The sequence below is a fragment of the Artibeus jamaicensis genome, unplaced genomic scaffold, assembly GCF_021234435.1.
Source record: "Artibeus jamaicensis isolate MK-2021 breed Jamaican fruit bat unplaced genomic scaffold, CSHL_Jam_final contig_60, whole genome shotgun sequence".
Taxonomy (NCBI): domain Eukaryota; kingdom Metazoa; phylum Chordata; class Mammalia; order Chiroptera; family Phyllostomidae; genus Artibeus; species Artibeus jamaicensis.
In genome coordinates this window covers 861,787-881,999 of record NW_026521900.1, presented here as the reverse complement: position 1 = coordinate 881,999, position 20,213 = coordinate 861,787, and the positions used below count along the sequence as shown (strand labels likewise).

Genomic DNA, 20,213 nt, shown 5'->3' with positions numbered 1-20,213 from the left:
TTTGTTCTTCTTTCTCAAAAGAGCAGCTGCTATTCGGGCTCTTTTATCGTTCCATATAAATTTTCGAAGTGTTTGTTCTATGTCTGTGAAATACACCATTGGTACTTTAATAGGTATTGCATTGAATCTGTATATTGCTTTGGGTAGTATGGACATTTTGATGATGTTAATTCTTCCAATCCATGAACAAGGTATATGTTTCCATTTGTTTGTGTCTTCCTTGATTTCTTTCTTCAGGGCTGTGTAGTTTTCTGCATATAGGTTTTTTACCTCCTTAGTTAGGTTTATTCCCAGATATTTTATTTTTCTTTTTGCTATATCGAATGGGATTTTTTCCTTGATTCCTGCTTCTGCTGATTCACTGTTGGTATACAAAAATGCCTTTGATTTCTGGATATTGACTTTGTAACCAGCTCTTTTGCCAAATTCATTAATTAGTTTGAGCAGTTTTTGGTAGAGTCTATAAGATTTTCCATGTACACTATCATGTCATCCGCAAACAGTGACAGTTTTGCTTCCTCCTTTCCTATTTGGATGCCTTTTATTTTCTTTTCTTGCCTGATGACTGTGGCTAAAAGTTCCAATACTATATTGAATAGAAGTGGTGAAAGTGGACAACCTTGTCTTGTTCCTGATCTTAGTAGAAAAGCTTTTAGTTTTTTCCCATTGAGGATAATATTGGCTGTAGGTCTCTCATATATGGCCTTTATTATTTTGAGAAATGCTCCCTGTATTCCCACTTTGCTGAGTGTTTTTATCATAAATGGGTGTTGTACCTTATCAAAAGCTTTTTTCGCATCTATTGATATGATCATGTGATTTTTGTCTTTGCTTTTGTTTATGTGATGTATTACATTTACTGATTTGCGAATATTGAACCATCCTTGCATCCCTGGGATGAATCCCACTTGGTCATGGTGTATGATCTTTTTGATATATTGTTGGATGTAATTTGCCAGTATTTTGTCGAGGATTTTAGCATCTATGTTCATCAGCGATATTGGCCTGAAGTTTTCTTTCTTTGTTGTATCTCTATCTGGTTTTGGAATTAAGATGATGCTGGCTTCATAAAAAGAATTTGGGAGTTTTCCATCCTTCTGGATTTTTTGGAATAGTCTGTGGAGAATATGGGTTAGCTCTTCCTTAAATGCTTTGTAGAATTCTCCTGTGAAACCATCTGGTCCAAAGCTTTTGTGTGATGGGAGTTTTTTGATTACTGCTTCAATTTCTTTTGCTGTTATTGGTGTATTTAGATTTTCTGCTTCTTTTTCACTGAGTTTTGGAAGATTGTATTTTTCTAGAAATGTGTCCATTTCCTCTAGGTTTTCAAATTTCTTGGCATACAGTTCTTCATAGTAATTTCTTACAATCCCTTCTATTTCTGTGGTATCAGTTATAATCTCTCCTCTTTCATTTCTGATTGTGTTTATTTGTGTCCTCTCTCTTCTTTTCTTGATGAGCCTACTTAAAAGCTTGTCTCTTTTGTTTATCTTCTCAAAGAACCAACTCCTGGATTCATCGATCCTTAGAATTGTGCTTTTAGTTTCTATGTCATTTAATTCTGCTCTAATCTTGCTTATTTCCTTCCTTCTGCTTGCTCTGGGCTGTCTTTGTTTTTGTTCCTCGAGTTCTTGCAGGCGTAGGGTTAGGTTGTTTGAAATGTTTCTATCTTCTTTAGGTAGGCCTGTATTGCTATAAACTTCCCTCTCAGGACTGCCTTGGCTGTGTCCCATAAGTTTTGAGTTGTTGTGAGATCATTTTCATTTGTTTCCAGAAATGTTTTGATTTCTTCCCTAATTTCATTCTTGACCCATTCATTGTTTAATAGCATACCATTCAGTCTCCATGATTTTGGGTGCTTTGAGTTTTTTTCTTTGGGGTTGGTTTCCAATTACAGTCCCTTGTGGTCAGAGAAGATCCTTGGTATGATTTCAACTTTCTTGAATTTGTTGAGGCTCGTTTTGTGTCCTATCATGTGATCTATCTTTGAAAATGTTCCATGTGCATTTGAAAAGAATGTGTACTTAGCTTCTTTGGGATGAAGGGCTCTATATATATCAGTTAAGTCCATTTCATCTAGGGTGTCGTTTAATGCCGCAATATCTTTGTTGATAATTTGTTTGGAAGATCTGTCCATTTTTGATAGTGGGGTGTTCAAATCCCCTACTATAATTGTGTTGCTGTCAATATCTTTCTTGAAGTCCTCTAAGATTTTCTTGATATATTTGGGTGCCCCTATGTTTGGTGCATATATGTTTACAATGTTAATGTCTTCTTGGTGGATTCTTCCCTTGAGTATAATGAAATGACCTTCTGGGTCTCTCTTTATGGCCTTTTTTTTTGAAGTCTATTTTGTCCGATATGAGACTTGCTACCCCAGCTTTTTTTTCTTGTCCGTTTGCTTGGAAAACTTGTTTCCAGCTTTTCACTTTTAGTCTGTGATGGTCTTTTGTCCTTAGGTGGGTCTCTTGTAGGCAGCATAAGTGAGGGTCATGCTTTCTTATTCATTGAGCTATTCTGTGTCTTTTGATTGGAGCATTTAATCCATTTACATTTAAGGTTATTACTGATAGGTACTTATTCATTGCCATTTTTGTACCTGTGTTCCTCTCTGTCTCCCTCTTATCCTTCCTTCCCTTAAAGCAGTCCTTTTAGTATTTCTTGTAGAGCTGGTTTGGTGGATGCGTATTCTTTTAGGCTTCTTTTGTCTTGGAAGCTCTTTATTTGGCCTTCTATCTTGATTGAGAGCCTTGCTGGGTAAAGTAGCCTTGGTTGTAGGCCTCTGGTTCTCATTACTTGGAATATTTCTTGCCATTCTCTTCTTGCTTGAAGTGTTTCCATTGAGAAGTCAGTAGCTAACCTTATTGGGGCTCCCTTGTATGTTACTTCTTTTTCTCCCTTGCTGCCTTTAAGATTCTCTCTTTGTCTTGGAATTTTGCCATTTTGATGATGATGTGTCTTGAAGTGGGCCTCCTTGGGTTTCTCTTGATTGGGACTCTCTGCGATTCCTGGATTTGTGAGACTTTTCTCTTATCAAATTAGGGAAATTTTCTCTCATTACTCATTCAAATACGTTTTCCATCCCTTGTTCTTCTTCTTCTCCTTCTGGTATTCTTATTATTTGGATATTATTACGTTTCATATTGTCTTGCATTTCTCTTAATCCCTCTTCATTCTTTCTGAGCCTCTTTTCATTTTCTTGCTCTTTCTGTGAGATGCTTTCTACCTTGTCCTCCAACTCACTAATCCTATCCTCCACTTCATCTATCCTACTTTGGAAACTTTCTACTGTGTTCTTCAATTCGGAAATTGTATTCTTCATTTCCTCTTGTCTCTTGCTGATAGTTTCCATTTCCTTTTTCATGTTGCTGTAGTTTGCAGAGAGATCATTGTAGTTCCCCTGTAGTTGTGGTAGTTCACTGTGAGCTCTTTGAACTTCATAATAACCAGTGCTTTGAATTCACTATCTGATAGTTGATTAACCTCTATTTCATCTAACATTCTTTCTGAAATTTCTGCTTTTTCTTTCATTTGGGGATTGTTTCTTTGTCTTCCCATTGTTTGAGACTTTTGTTGTTAGTCTCTGCTTCTAAAATTGATCTGTTCTACAAGCCTGGTTTTATGGTGTGAACTTCTGTGGTATGATCCTTGTGAAGTTCAGTGGTGCAGACTCCTTGAAGTTTCTTGATGTTTTTCATCTCCACCTAGTCTCACGCTTGTCCTCGCGCTGGTCCCCGCGTTGGTCGCCTACCACTGCTGAATGTCCCGGCTCTAGTAGCCGCCTCCTCAAAGCACCCAGGCCCGTTACTAAGGCAGTGGCACAGAGGCTGGGAATGTCCTGGCTCCCGTATCTGGCTCCTCTGCCGCCCAGGGCCCTCACAGGTTTTGGAGTGTCCCGGTTTCCGTACCTGACTCCCTGGCATCTAGTCCTGTCTCTATGGCAGTGGCACAGAGGCTTAGAATGTCCCAACTCCCGTACCTGATTCCCCAGCGTCCAGTCCCGTCGCTATGGCAGTGACACAGGGGCTGAGAACATCCCGGCTCCCGTAGTGGGCTCCTCTGCCCCCCGGATCGTCACAGGGGTTTGGAGTGTCCCAGCTCCCATACCTGACTCTCCGGCGTCCAGTCCAGTCGCTATGGCAGCGGCACAGGGGCTGAGGACGTCCCGGGTCAGTAGCTGGCTCCTCTGCTGCGTCACAGGGGTTTGGAGTGTCCCGGCTTCCATACCTGACTCCCCAGCGTCCAGTGCCATCGCTAGGGCAGCGGCACAGGGGCTGAGGACCTCCTGGCTCTCATAGCTGTTTCCTCTGCCACCCAAGGCTGTCACAGGGGTTTGGAGCATCCTGGCTTCCGTACCTGACTCCCCAGCGTCCAGTCCAGTCGCTATGGCAGCAGCACAGGGGCTGAGGACGTCTGGCTCCTGTAGCTGGCTCCTCAGGGCCCAGGCCTGTCTCTATGGTGGCGTCACAGGGGCCTTTGGTGTCCCAGCTCCTGCTACTGACCCTTCTGTTGCCCAGGCCTGTAGCTATGGCATCGGCACAAAGGCCGAGAATGTCCCAGCTCTGGTTCCTGACTCCTCTGTGTCCCAGGACCGTCACAGGGGCTTGGAGTGTCCGGCTCCCATACCTAACTCCCCGGCTCCCAGGCCTGTTGCTATGGCAGCAGCACAGGGGCCGCGTGAGACCCAGCTCCAGTAGCTGACTCTGCCGCCATCTGGTGTTTCAGCGTCGGTCACAATCTCTGGTCTTTTAATTTCATAAATGCTGGGTAACCAATGGTTTATTGTGCTGTTTCTCTATAGATCTGCCAGGATTTTCACCCATGAGTACAGGAGCTAGCATCAGCTCCATCTTACTCTGTCGCCATCTTCCCAGCATCCTCTAATAAATGTTTTTGAATAAATGAGTAATTAAATCATTTGACTAAATAAGAGAGATACTTTGGAAATTGTACTTAATAGTTTCCTGGAGACTAGCCCAATTTTGCCTTTTTTTTTTTCTGTCACCACATTCACTGTATTCCCCCACCCATGTTCTTTTTTCACCAATGGGCAGTCACTTTTATATTCCACCAGGCCCCCAAAATGGCCAGACAGGCAGATGGAGAAGCAACACCATCAATCATTGTCAAGTGTGCACTCTTCTCTTGATGTGAAAGTGAGAGCACTGTTATTTAAACATTGTCCAATCTCTTTGCATCTTACAAAGTTTAACTTCCACAAAAAGCAAGAAGGCAATTGCTATGGATTGAACAGTGTATATTGGCAGATACTATTAAGATTAACTTCCTTCCTTTCCTTGTTCAACTGGTTCTGTAAAAGGCAGTGGGTTTCTCATGTCTTTTTCAATTTAGATTTATTGAATTTCTGAATCTCAGCTATATCTTGTTTGCCAGATATTTTGGCAGATTAAGTAGTAATGGAGCACATAAAAGAAAGTCAGATTTCCACAATGGCTAGTCTACTCCACTTTCTGACACTCCCATCTCCCATTGCAGCCTCATTTGATATTGCCTCATTCTCCTTGTATCCTGAAAACTTCTTCCTGCCCTTCCTTAACTGTACCTGTCCTCAAGTTTCAGCCTTCTGCAATTTTCCCACAGTGAAACTCTGCACTTCATTTTCTACCACCAAGCTTATACTTCTATTTCTCCAGCTTTCAACTTCACCCAAAATGTTTATCTCCAATGGTCTGTGGCCAGTTGTATTTGGATATCCAACCTTTAATGAAATATGCCCAATACCTAATCTATCACCTTCTCCTCAAAGGAAAAACTTCTTTTATCCTCTTCCTCTAATATATACACACATATTTTAACAATAACTACCTGAAATCATTTTGTCTCCAAAATCAATGTAACCTTCATAGTCAGTTATCATGATACCATATAAATAGCTTATTACCTTTCTCTTCTTCACCATCCCCTTCACTAATGCACTAGCATAAATTGACAACACAAGAGCTCAGAATTACAATACAACCTCCCAATTCAGGGTCTCTCAAAGTGTGGCCCAGCCACCCTTGCAGCAGAATCATTTGAGGAGCTTGTTAATATATAGATGCCCAGACACCATGTGAACCCTAACCTGCAGAATTAGAAATTTTCTCACAACCTCCTATGTCTACCCCAATCCAAATTACCCTGCAACTGTCTACACATGGTTTACACTAGGATACCCCAGTTTAAGGACTACCTCTTTGTATCTAGTATATTTGCATGCAAATATATCTAACACATTTGCATAAATTGAGCCTATAAAGTTAACCTTAAGGATCAGAACTCCCTCACATTTTAAAAAAGGTAATTAAAATCCAGAGAAATTTTCACCCATGGAGGTTACAGAGTAGTTAAGTGGCAAAGCTTGGTTTGGATCTCGGCTTGTGATTTTCAAGCAATGAAGAATAGAGTTAACATAGTAGACCTGACTGCTATCCTTTGATAGCCCTGCTTGTAAGATGCCCCGGGATGGCATCTGGGAATTCTTATTTGGACAGGGTTTCCACTATTCCCAGGACTGGTAAGAGTTACTCACTGTGTCTAAAATGTTTTTTATAGACAATATGGTTTAAAGCAAACACCTGCTTTCCTTCTGGGAGTCTGGGATTTGGGTACATGTCAAACAGAGGATGCTATGTGACCATCCCCCAGTAAAAACCCTGAGCACTGAGTCTCCCAGGAGCTTTCCTGGTTGGCAACATTTCACACATGTTGTGACAACTTGTTATTGAGGGAATTAAGCATGTCTTGAGTGACTCCACTGGGAAAAGACACTTGCAAGCTTGCACCCGGTTTCCCTTGGACTTTGCTGCCTGTGTCTTTTCCCCTCGTTGCTTGTGATTCATATACTCTCACAGTAATAAATCATAGTCATGACCATGACTATATAGTGAGTCCTGTGAATCCTACCAGTGAATCATCAAATATGAGGGTGGTCTTGGGGACCTCATGACCCAGAAAACAATTATTTTCATAACATATTTTATTGACTGTCTCTTGGGATGTTTAAAAGAGGCAGTAGGAGTAGTCAAAACAAGATAGCCTGAAGAAAAAGCAGCATGATTTAAATGGTGAGTTAGGTGCTCGCTTCAGCAGTACATATACTAAAATTGGGACAACACAGAGAAGATTAGCATGGCCCCTGTGAAAGGATGACATGTAAATTTGTGAAGTGTTTTATATTTTTAGAGCTGTGTGTGTTTGTGGGTGTTTTAAAGGACTTTAGGATCTTAATGATGACATTAAGTCATTACTCTAAGTCTGCATAATTTTTGAATAAATAATTCCTTTCCTTTTCATCAAAAAAATAATAATAATAAATGCTGACTTAGCTGCTAAGTCTGAGTCATAGTTTCACTGTTTATAAAATTGGGCCATTAATACTTACTTTGTAAAGTTTTAAAAAAGGTTTGGAGACAATAGTACAAGAGGTTCATAGCATACACCCTTTAAGGAGCTATTATTTTCATTCAGAGTCTTTTGACTAAGATGGAATGATCAAAAGGAATTATGTGGCTCAAATTTCATGTTTCCATATATTCATGAAACAATGGATCTAATTATGTATGTGGACTAAAAGGTGCCAATCATGTTGGAACTTGTGAGCAGATTGCTTTTCTCAGGATCTGGGTAGATATCCTCCAACTAAGGACTTGCAGTGGGAATTGTGTGGAAAGCAAGCACAAAAAGAACATGTTTATATTCATCCTCAACTTTCAACCTATGCTTAGCTACTTGTCTCTTGCTTTTGAGGTCCTGCCCTCTCCACTGATTTCTGGGACCTGACCTCTTTCTGGCTGCCTAGCTGCAGTCCTTAACTATTTATCAAATGCTCAGCTATTCCTCCCACTATACCCTTTTCCAAACACTGGTTCACAAAAACTCATTCACTATTATTCACTTGGTCCTATATGGAGGATCCCCACCAAAACTCTATCCTGACTGAATCCCTAGCTTCATCTCTTGACTGGCTTGTAATATATGCTCTTGAATAAAGTATACTTCTATTTCATGAAAGAATTACTAGACAAATATAATTCCAGTCAGTGCCAGCATATTTGGAAGAAAAACTCATTTATGTTTATTTACTCTTCTTGTCCAACACTTCTTTTTAACATTTTGCTTATTTATTTTTAGGGAGAGGGGAAGAGAGGAAGGAAGAGAGGGAGAAAAACATCTATGTGAGGTTGCCTCTCACATGCCCCCTACTGGGGACCTGGCCTGCAACCCAGGCATGTGCCCTGACTGTGAACCCTTTGGTTCACAGGCTGGCACTCTCTACTGAGCCACACTAGCCACGGCTCTAACACTTCTTCTTAACACTAATATATTTCATCTGAAATAATGTAACAAAAAGATTTAAAGCTGAGTTACTTTGAATCTCTTCAGCAATTCAAATGAAGTGGTTTCTTTAGTATACACAAGGGTAGCTGCCATAAGAAGCAGACTGTATCTGAAAGGAGTTGTTTTATGGTACATCATCTTCAGAAAGAAACATCACTAGTCTTCCATATCAAGAATAAAATATCTAAACAAAGACATTTGCTCTGTATTTCTCAACCAGATGTGACATAATGGCAAGAGTATTGCATGGGGAATCAGGGGACCTGTGTTTCAAACTTTAACTGTAATCTAGTCGTTATGAGCTTTTCCCACCTCTATTTTCATATGGGTAGCAGTGAGCTACTAGAACTTGCTACAATAGAATGTGAGTGGAAGTAAGTGTGTCACTTCCCTGCTAAGGTGGCTTTGAAGCAAGTATCCCCCCTCCATGCTCTCTTCCCCTAGGTCCTGGCTGGATTTTGACACCCAAGGTGACCTTAGAGGCCACATGTTTAAGACTGTAGAGCCTCTCTCATCTGGAGTCTCTCAGTGGCTACATAAATAATCAGCCTTTTCCTCTTACCAGTCAGAAACATCTGCACTATTTTAAGTCACTGACATTTTGAAATTTTGTGTTATAGTAGCTAGTATGTCCCTAATTAATTTTTTCCCTCTGTATATCAGTCTCCTTGGGTTGTTATCAGGATTAAATGAGTTAGAACAATGCTAACATATAATAAATAATAAATGTTAGCTATTAATATTATTACCTGCTTCAATGCTAACTAGTTATGAGACATTGAACATGTCAAATTCCCTGGACCTCCATTTCTTCTATTGTAAAATATAGGAGTCATGCTTGATGATTCCTAAATTTCCCTAAATTTGAAGTTTTATAATAATAAGCCTCTTCAAACTGCTGAGAAAAAAAGTTATCTTCATTTATAGAAAGTGGCCAGAAGATGAGGTAGAGTCAATCAGAATATCAAGGAAAAGAAGAAAAACAGACAATAGCACATAGGACACTGAGAGAAAAAATACATTATTAAAAGAAAAGCAGGACTTCTGCCAAGATGGAGGCATAGGTGGAAACACTTTGTGTCCTCGCACAACCAAACCTAAAAACAATAAAGTTTTAACAACAATAAATGCAACCAAACCACACAGAAAATCGACAATATGGAGTCCCAACGAAAACAACAAACCGCTCAGCTAAACCGGTGAGAGGGGTGAAGCCAGTATTGGAGCGGGTAGGGCAGGGAAGATGGATGTGCACAGGCAGCCAAGGGCGCAGATCCCAGGTGTGGGCTAGTAAGGGTGGACACAGGGAAGAGGCGCAGCTGGCTGTCTGCGGTGGAGCATTTGAACGCAGATAAACCAGTAAAGAGGCGAGCACTGAGACTGCACGGTGCAGGGCGGTGGGCTCACACATTTGCACTCAGATAAACTGGCAGGGGGTGAGCGATGAAGAGGACAGGGCAAGCAGAGAGGACCACAGTGCTCCCTCTCTGACCCTGCCCCCACATAAGCTTCACAAAACAGCGACCTGGGTGGCCCCGCCCTGGTAAATGACTAAGGCTCAGCTCCTTGTATGTAACAGGCACAAGCAGATAAAAACATAGCTCAAGAACAACTCAGAGCCCCAGAGCCAATAAATCTAAGTGATGAAGAAATAGCTAAACTATCAGATGCACAGTTCAAAACACTGGTGATCAGGATGCTCACAGAACTGGTTGATTTTAGTCACAAATTAGAGGAACATATCAAGGCTAAACTAATTAAAATGAAGGGAATTTCACAGGAAACCAACAGTAATGGAAAGGAAACTGGGACTCAAATCAAGGGAGTAGACCAGAAGGAAGGAAAAAATGACCAAACAGAAAAATATGAAGAAACAAGAATTCAAAAAAATGAGGAGAGGCTTAGGAACCTCCAGGACATCTTTAAACACTCCAATATCCGAATTATAGGGGTACTAGAAGGGGAAGAGAAACAGTCACAAGTGGAAACCTTATTTGAACAAATAATAAAGGAGAACTTCCCCAATCTGGCAAAGGAAATAGACTTCCAGGAAATCCAGGAAGCTCAGAAAGTCCCAAAGAAGTTGGACCCAAGAAGAAACACACCAAGGCACATCATCATTACATTAGCCAAGATTAAAATGAAGGAGAGAATCCTAGAAGCAGCAAGAGCTAAGGGGACAGTCACCTACAAAGGAGTTCCCATCAGACTGTCAGCTGATTTCTCAAAAGAGACCTTACAGGCAAGAAGGGGCTGGAAAGAAGTATTCCAAGTCATGAAATTCAAAGACCTACAACCAAGATTGCTCTATCCAGCAAAGTTTTCATTTAGAATGGAAGGACAGATAAAGTGCTTCCCAGATAAGGTCAAGTTCAAGGAGTTCATCATCACCAAGCCCTTATTATATGAAATATTAAAAGGGGCTTACCTAAGAAAAAGAAGATAAAAAAGATGATGAACAGTGAAAGGACAGCAAACTCACAGTTATCAACAACCACACCTAAAACAAAAGTAAATTAAGAGGACAGCTAGATCAGGAGTGGAAACATAGAAATGAAGATCTCAAGGAGGGTTAGCAACAGGGGAGTGGGAGGAAGAGAAGGGGGGAGAAGGTACAGAAAATAAGTAGCATAGACAGTAGATAGAAAATAGATAGGGGGAGGGTAAGAATAGTTGGGGAAATACAGAATCTAAAGAATTTGAGACACGCGTTCATGAACTAAAGGGGGAAATGGTGGGGGAGGGGTATGCAGGGTGGAGGAGAATGGAGGGGGGAAATAGAACAAATGTAATGGCATAATCAATAAAATAAAATAAAAATATATTTAAAGTCAAAAAAGAAAAGCATATTTTGTTTTTGAGATATATCCATCAATTTTGAAAAAAGTTTTGAAAAGAAGATTTACAAACCGGGCTGTGTCCGTGAGACTTTCATTCACACCCAAGTGAATATCTTGTGTGGTAAGAAAACAAGGGTGACCTCCCAGAAGTGAAAAGCCTATAATAAAAGAGAAAACAAAAAGCATTTTTTTTAAAAAAAGCACTAAAGCAGGTAACACAATTATGAACTGGCACCATGGAGACAGGAATTTTCACTATTGTATCACTCTTAAGAACCTAGAATAAATAATGGTACATAGTAAGTACTTGACAAACACTTGTTGAATTAACTTAGGAGGGATTTTGACTCTGAAGAGAAGACCCATTCTTTTCACTTGCAGACATCTAATTTTGTTAACAGAAAGAACAGTATGTTCAGTTGTATGTGAAGTGAACTAATGGGATTTAGTGATGATTATAATCACTAATCATTCTTTCTGAGTACTTCATCTGTTTATAAACAGGAAAAGTCACCTAAATAAATATGAATACTGTGAATTCATCAAGAAAGTATTTATTGTGTGCCTACTATGTATCTAACACAGCGATAAATGTCATTGATGGTTGGAGACTATGGAAGAACATTTCACACATAAGACCTGGCAAGTCTGCTCCAAGTCAGTCTTACTTTGACTAGAAACAATTTTGCTGCAATAACCCAGGATTAGATTGTTACCTTTTCATTTTCCTCTGTTTGCTATAAAGAAGAGACACATCAAGCCTGGACTTATGAGGTAGGGGGAGGAAGATGGGTTACAGAAATTGTTAAGTAGGAGTCAAAGCCTTCAGACTCTAAAAAGGAATTTCCCTCTGCAATTTGGTCACTGATCCAAAAGAAGCCTCAGACCCCATTCCAAAAGCATAGGTCATGTATTCACCAGTTTATCAGACCAGGGTGGCAGTAACTGCTCCAGGAGGATGTCAGATATTTTGAGAAGTCACCAGGAGCTGCCATTTCTAAGGAGAGGAAGGCAGAGGGACAGGTCTCTACTACCCCTTTTACATTTATCCAGAGAAGTCTGCTTTTATCTGTTTCATTTGTTTCTGCATTCATATCAGTTATTTTTGAACAAAGGGTTTCTCCTGTTAATATCTTAATTTATGTCTGAGAAAATAACAGTACATCTTACTTTGCTCTTTCTTTTTCTCACAGACCCCTGGAAACTTTTGAAGAAGGGATATAAAAGAATTCATGCACTGCAAATCTGAGGGCTCTGAAGGCTCTTGCTGGTAAAGCTAATGCAGTCATTAACCTCCCTGCTCTTCACTTTACTACCTTCACAATAGTATAGTGGTTTTTATATTGTCACCTTTACAAAGGTGATGAATTTGGAATAGTTTGGAAGACACCAGCTTCTATTTCACCTTGAAAGTCAAATCCCAATGTTAAATAATGAAAAGAATAATCTCTTAGGAGGCTCTGTGCATTTTTCTATCAGCTACTGCACTTATTGAGATTAATAAATGTATCTGTCTATCCTCTCAATTAAGTTGCAATGCAAGAATATAATCATCAGCAAACACACAGAAGAATTGCATGGTTTGCCAGGCAGGTGAAAACAAAGAGTGGGTGAGGAATAAATGATCTACATCTGCATACAGTGACATTGATACATCTATCAAACCTAATGCTGAGCAAAATAAGCCAGGCACAAAAGAGCATATGCTGTATGATTCCATTTATATAGTGTAGAAAACAGGCAAAACTAACCTGCCATGTTTGAAGCCAGGATAATGGTAACCCTAGGGTGGGAGTAGTAGCAACTGAAAGGAGATACAAGGGATGACTCTGATTGCTATTCATGTTCTGTTTCTCTATCTGGGTATTACAAGGATGTGCTCATTGTAAGAATTAATTGATCTATATGCTTTGTGATTTGTATGTTGTCTATAGGTGTTGTCTATAGGTGTTACACTTTTTTTTTTAATAATTTTATTTGGTTACTTTTCAAGTACATTTTTTTCCCTCTTCCCCCCCCCCCCCGCCCGGTCTCCCCCCTCCCCTCCCATTCCCCCCCAAGTCCTCATCTCTGTGTCATTCATACTTGTTCCTCAAAATCCCTCCCCCTTTTTCCCCTTAAGTTCCCTTCCCTCTCCCCTCTGGTCGCTGCCCACTTGTTCTCTATTTCAGCGTCTTTGTTTTTATTCTATTTGCTTATTTGTTTTATTCTTTAGCTTCCTGTCAAAGGTGAGATCATATGGTATTTGTCCTTCAATGCCTGGCCTATTTCACTCAGCATAATGCTTTCCAGTTCCATCCATGTTGTTGCAAAAGGTAGTAGCTCCTTCTTTCTCTCTGCTGCATAGAATTCCATTGTGTAAATGTACCATAATTTTTTGATCCATTCATTTACTGATGGGCACCTAGGTTGCTTCCAGCACTTGGCTATTGTAAGTTGTGCTGCTATGAACATTGGGGTACATAGGTTCTTTTGGATTGGTGTTTCAGGATTCTTAGGGTATAATCCCAGCTATTTGATCTCACCTATAAGTGAAAACTAATCAAAAAAACAAACAAACAAGCAAAATATAAACAGAAACCTTAAATTAAAGAACAAACTAACAGTAACCAGAGGGGAGGGAGCAGAGGGATAATGGGGAAAAACAGGAAGGTCCATCAAGGAACATGTACAAAGGACACATGGACAAAGTCAAAAGGGGTAGGTTCAAGGGTGGGAGGTGGGGATTGGTGGGATGGGGGCTGAGGTGGGGGTGAGAATGGAGACAACTCTACTTAAAAATAGTTAAAAAAAGAAAAAAAGAAACTTAAAATTGAGAAATTTCTATATATTAATTAATTCTTTTGATAACTTCAAAAAACACTCCTCATACTTATGATAAAAAATGATAACAAAATTCTGCCCAACTCATGGAAAATCCATGTTGAAAAGATGCAGAATTTTATAATTACTAACTGGTTTATACAATATTTATTTTTCTTTATTTAATGTCCACATGATCTCTTAAAGGAGCCAACCTTTAAGATAGCAGATGTCCACATGATCTCTTAAAGGAGCCAACTTTAAAGAAGAAAATGTTCTCATCTGTTTCCTTTCTTCGACTTTAAAGATTAGGTGACACCTTATGTTTCCCTTCTTCCTCCTTCCTTTTTCCAAAAGACAGTGGGAATGCATTAATAAGAACAGTGAACTTGGCATCTGAACCTTGATGCTATTTGTACTGAGTGAACTTAGGAAGTCACTTAATCCTTCTGAACTTCATTTTGTTATGTATTTTAACTTCATTACTAATCATTACAAGGCAAGAATGGCAAGAAGCAAATGTTTGCTTCTAAGCCCTAGAAAGCTCTGATGCTTGTAAGTGGGATAAGATATTTCAAGAATCAACCAATGTGTTTTTGTTTGTGGTACTTCCTCCTTGATTCTATCCATTTGCCCATTTGGGCAGTCGTGTTGTTTATTCAAGGAAGTTCTGATAGAACAGAAATGCAGAGAGAAAGAAAAGAAGCAATGTGTGGCTTATAACTTTCAAAACAGACTTTTTGAAACTTAATTCAGAGATAAGCATTTGATAAAAAAGAAATTTTTGTTTTAACAGCCTAGGATTCCAGCTACAAACAATAGATTTGAAAGAATACATGGATAATCATAGTGAGATATTTTTCTCCTTTTTTTATCACTGGGCCTCCAATACTAGGAAATGGAAGGGGAAGAAGAGGAACAAGAGATAAACAGAAATTGGTGGGTCTTGGACACTGCAAATTCCTGTCTGTACCCTAGGCCAAGTACTTCAGTTTGGGGAGCATAATGGAAATTTTAGAAGAGTTTGGGGAACCCCAGAACTGAGAACACCTGTGTCGTGCTTTTAAGAGAGATCTAGAGGCAAAAATGCAGAACTCCCTGGAACCCAGTGTGAGCAAAGAACAATATAGTACAGAGCCTTATAGTATCTCTGTGCCCAGTGTGGTGTGGAGAGCTGCCAAGAGATTGAGAGAGCCAAACTAAGATATATTTGAGGTCTTGTGATCAGAGTGTAGTAAACTCTACAGTGAATGGGAGGTAGCCAATATCCAATGGGGATACAGAAATCTCAGCAAACTCCAGCATTAACCTTTCGTGACCAGATAACCCTAGCCCTAGATGTGTTGAGATTCATATACTTTTTAGGGATTAATCATTACTATAATGTAAGGGACAGGAGACTCTAAAGAAGATTCTAAATTCACAAAGCAACCCTGGAATGACTGAAGATTGCCTAATATTGGAGAAATTAGGTTTCCACCAAACAGCAAAATTGGTATGAATAAGATAAAGTTCTTTACATGTAAGAAAAATACACATTTCTTGACCATATGAGTTTGAGGCATGAGAATTTGTGCCTACTTACATTTTGTAGTTAACATGAAGTGCTATTTGGGACTTCTATTCAAGTCCTCATTGAATTCCTATAGATGAAGCTAATCTTTCTGCTTTCAGCTTCTACAAGAATTGGAAAGGGCATTGAGAAGTTTGCACTGCTGCTGCCAGAGACCGTATTTCCCCTCTGCAGTTCCTGAAGAGAAAGACATACTCCCCTTACCCCCCCCACTCTACACTGGGCTACTCCTCCCAGGTTCTCATCCTCCGGCCCCTTCTTCAACACAAGGATGAGTTTGTTGGTGGACTCACCTGTTTCTGTAGACAATCTTGTTCGAGTACTTCTTTTTTCAAAAATCATGCTTAAAGCCTTGCCTTGCAATAAAGGCAAATACTGAAAATCAAGGACAAGAATACAATTAAGATGAAAAATATCCAATATCAAGGATTATATTTCAAAATGTATTATTTACATTATCAAAATACAGAAAAATGAATCACTGCTTCCAAATAAGTATTCAAATGTCACTTAAAAAGTGAAGTTAAAGGTTTTTTTTCATTTCTATACAAATGGGGAAAGGAACAGAAACTCCCACAGATTATTGACATATAATTAGAAAGTATTATTAGTTGCTTTGGGTTCAGTCTAAACACTTGTTCAAAGTATATTAATATTTCACACTGGAACCACCTTCTTACTTAAATCCATGTAAGTCCCCATCAGCATTCAATGACCTTGAAGATGCTAGGTTTGGAAATGTCTTCTCAGCTAAGAACATGCTACCTTGTCACAAAATGGGGTACTAAGACTCCTAAAGATGAAGCCTCAGAGTGTTGTGCATCCTCATAGGAGTGCAGAGGATTTGTTTCTAAAAGTCATGTGGAAACAATCTAGAGAGTTTGGTGTGGAGTGGGGCTCTTCTTCCTTCCTCTTCTATAGATGGACTTTCCTGATAGAATGAACTCTGGAACAGATAGATTTCTGCCAGCTAAACATCCTCACACACAATGTAAAGAATAAAGAACTGGGATCTTGGGGGACATTTTCTCCTTATTTCAGATCTTCTAAAGGAATACCATGACATAACAGTTGCAGTCACTCTGTTTTCACTATGTTCATAGGAACTTGAAGAGCTCATGAACTAGATAAGAAAATCAAGGTTGTGTCAAACTTTCTTAACCTGTAACCAACTTTAAAAAAAGTTTTTAAACAAGCTTGGAATACAAAAATGGTTTCACAATTAAACAGTATAAATGAAGCCACTGCATTAATTAAGTGTGTTGCAAACATAAATTGCTCAAAATGCTGAATAATAATTACAGCTAAGCACCATATCCCATCTTTTCTCCTACTTGGTTACCATTTAATTGTTTTTTTCACTAATCTTAATTTTTAAAACACTGTCATATCATTTTAATTTTTTGACATTATCTTAATGATCATATATCTGATATTTATTCACAATCAAAATTTGTAGAAAAAATACATCATCCTTATTTTTAACTTGATAGAAAACACACAGAGAAAAGAAAGGAGGTACAAAAATAAAATCTTTCCAGAGGATGATTCTTTAAGTTCTGATCCAGTTAATAATAAATTTCAACATTCCAAATGAAAGAAGTGCAATGATTTGTCATTGAATAACTTATTTTTATGCTTTTTATATTCCTGTACACTCAGTGATAATCAATTGCCTTCACTGTGTGGTTTCATTTCTTGCTACTGTTTAGGAATTTTAATGTTTTCTTTTGTCTCTTTCTTTGTAAGGCTGATTTTTGAAAAGCTGATTGGTAGAAATGGAAGGTGAAAATGCTACATACCTCTCCTTTCTGTTTTATCCTAAATTTCAAATCTGCTGATAACCATAGCATATACTTAATTTCTTCTCCTGTAAAGTCCTTTAGAGTGAGGAGGTCACGACCCTTGAGCTGTACTTTACTTTGTAGCAGTTGTCCACATCTAAAAAAGAAAGAAAAATGAAATATATATTTAAGAAAAATCATGTCCTGTGATGACTCATTGTTTTATTCTTGAAACAAAACAGTAAATCATATGTAGCCTCATGTGTCTCTGCAAAGTACTAATGCACTGGAATTGATATGGCTGTAGTTGACATTTTAGATATTCTGTATTTTGATTGTTGATAGAAAAATTTGAAGAGAGAAATTGAATTTTTATTTGCTGCAAATAGCCATATGAATGGCTTTGTCACTTACTAGTGCAACTTTGGATAACTTAACCTCTCCCTTATAGGATTTGTTGTTAGAATAAAATAATTTATTACATGGAAATCAGACAGTGTTGAGCATATAATAAACATTTGGTAAATTTTAGCTATTACTATTGAAATCATTAGATTTTTCTATCAGAATTTGTAATATACATACAATAGAAAACAAGGTCATTCTTTTTTCCCCTACTGCCCTTCAAATCTATTCAAGATTTGTTCTTTTTACTTGTCCCTGGTCAAATACAATGGACCTGGTGGCTTTTGTAGTAACTTTCGGGGAGGGGGAAGTCCTCTGCTTGCTTGATTCCCTCAATGAGTCTCAGTAGAATGATGTGTAATAATAAGAATGATTTTTCAACTTTAAGAGATGTACTGCAAGTTAATAATACCTTTTGCCTTCCAGCTCAAGCCTAACTCAAGCTGGCCTCCTCTATAAGCAGAAGAGGGACCACAAGCTTTTCCCTCTGATTTTCTGCCATCAGTTCATTCATTTAAAGTCAACAGAAGGTGAGGAGTTAAGGGCCAGGCAAACTCTGGTTCTGTTTCAGCAATCTAGCATTGATGTAGATGCCTGAGTCTGACACTTTCTCTCATAGGATGCTTTTCAGGGTGCCTTGGAGTACTCTCTTACCTGGGACTTGCTCACAGCAATCCTTGATGGTGGATAATTACATCTCCTTTGCTATCCAAGAGGCAACCTCCTGACTCTTCCTGCTGACATCTCCCAACCCCTTCAGCAGTCTCTTGGTCATGATGTGAAATACTACCATGCTAGGTGTCTTGGGTGTTTCATGTTGGTTCAGGAGAAGCCCTTCATGTTCTATGCTCTTACAAGAGTCAGGGTCATCCCAGTATAGACTCCTTTCTTTTTCTGCCATAAAACAGCTAGCCATCCAGTCCCTCTTACTAAAGATTTCCTAGTTAGGGGCCTGAGATTAGTGTATTGTGTCTGCAAGCTCTCCCATTGATTGATGCCATTGGAGCCACTGTCCCTAGGCTTGAGATGAGGAAAGAATACCCCTCTATATGGGACGCATCGTACACTTCAAAAATACTCTTCTAACCTACTACCCGTTTCTTGATTTCTGCATACATTTTAGAAGCTGCAGGAAGTCACAGATGCATTGCAAAACTAACCCTTAAGTATATTCTTTGCAAGTCCTGTTTTAGTGATCTGGCATCTCATTTTGGAGTGAAGGAAGAGTCAGCACCTATTGGGCCTGGGCAGAAACTGAGACAGACAGTCCCATTTTAACATTCTGTTATATTGTGATGACAATAATTGTTATTTGGGATGATCAGTATATAAAATGGACAGCATTTATTCTTTCAGTATTCCCAGTGTTATTTCTACTTAACAAAAATTAGTGCTATATATAATTAGAAATTGTGAATAACCAAGGGCAAATTGTGGTTTACCACATGTATTAAACATTAACTTTACTAGGAGTAGAAGAACTGTCACAAAATGATCATGCTTAAATTCCAGCCTAAGCACAGAGCTTGGACTACTTGAGATGAAGAGTGAATTTTCTGGTGGGATTTATTTATATTCTTTTGCAGTGATGATAATAATATAATAGGTAGGAAAACCATAAATTTGCTCAATTTGTTGTTTATATTGCATGATGTGAAATAACTTTAAGTAAATGAATATTTCTCTAAATACCCAACTTTCTGGCAGAGTTGATTTGTTCATTTATTATTCAATAGGTAAGTATATTTTTTCAGTAGACCTTTTGTAAGATTAAGCCCTTCAAGGAAACTAACTTCCATAATGTTGGCTTGTGGATTAGCTGGCTAATGGTTGATGGAGTGATTTAATAGAAGGTCCTAATGATATACTCAATAGAAATCAGTGTTTTCAACTTGTGTGTGAATCAAAATTTTGGTTTACATTTCTATTTCAAAGATGAACCATTTTTTAAACTTTTAAAATATGTTACTCATATATTCTCCAAATGGAAATTTCTTGAAAGCATCAGTCCTCAGTTTTTTTACTATAGACCCCTCATATTTAAAAAATTTGAAATGGATCTACAATACATACACATTAGTTTATATTATATGTTAGTATCCTAATAGATTATGTACATAACAAAACATAAAATAAATAAATAATTAAAAGTTTAGACTAAGAAGAACCAAATATTTAAAAACTAAATTGTAAATATGAAAATTTTGCTAGTTAAAGAAATTTCTAGAATAGATCTTCATTTTTTTCCTTCTGTGAGAACCCTAGTGAAGAGCTTACAAAATGGTGTCTAAGATCTGGAGAGTAGTAGTCAGCGATTTAATAATTTTAGAGACATTGCATGAGGCAGAAAATTTGTTTTTACATATGTAGTTTGGTTATGTGTGTGGTTCTGATAACATTAATTAATGATAAATATTAAGCAATATGTAGACTATACAAGTACTGATATTATTGAGAAGTAAACCATTT

The 20,213-nt window shown here is 38.5% G+C and overlaps 1 protein-coding gene and 1 non-coding gene across 2 annotated transcripts in view; one reads left to right on the top strand and one right to left on the bottom strand.

Annotated features, from left to right (window-relative positions):
* The window catches only part of OTC (ornithine transcarbamylase), a 78,978-nt gene that overhangs the window by 47,452 nt on the left and 11,313 nt on the right, over positions 1–20,213 (bottom strand). The window contains exons 2-4 of the mRNA XM_037165127.2: positions 17,358–17,496; positions 15,849–15,930; positions 11,251–11,338 (exon numbers count right to left, since the gene is read on the bottom strand). Of these exons, the coding sequence (XP_037021022.2) occupies positions 11,251–11,338; positions 15,849–15,930; positions 17,358–17,496 (309 nt within the window). The remainder of the gene's footprint in view (positions 1–11,250; positions 11,339–15,848; positions 15,931–17,357; positions 17,497–20,213) is intronic.
* On the top strand, positions 7,077–7,183 carry LOC119064103 (U6 spliceosomal RNA). Its single transcript, XR_005085304.2, has one exon. It is a non-coding gene; the product is annotated as a U6 spliceosomal RNA (small nuclear RNA).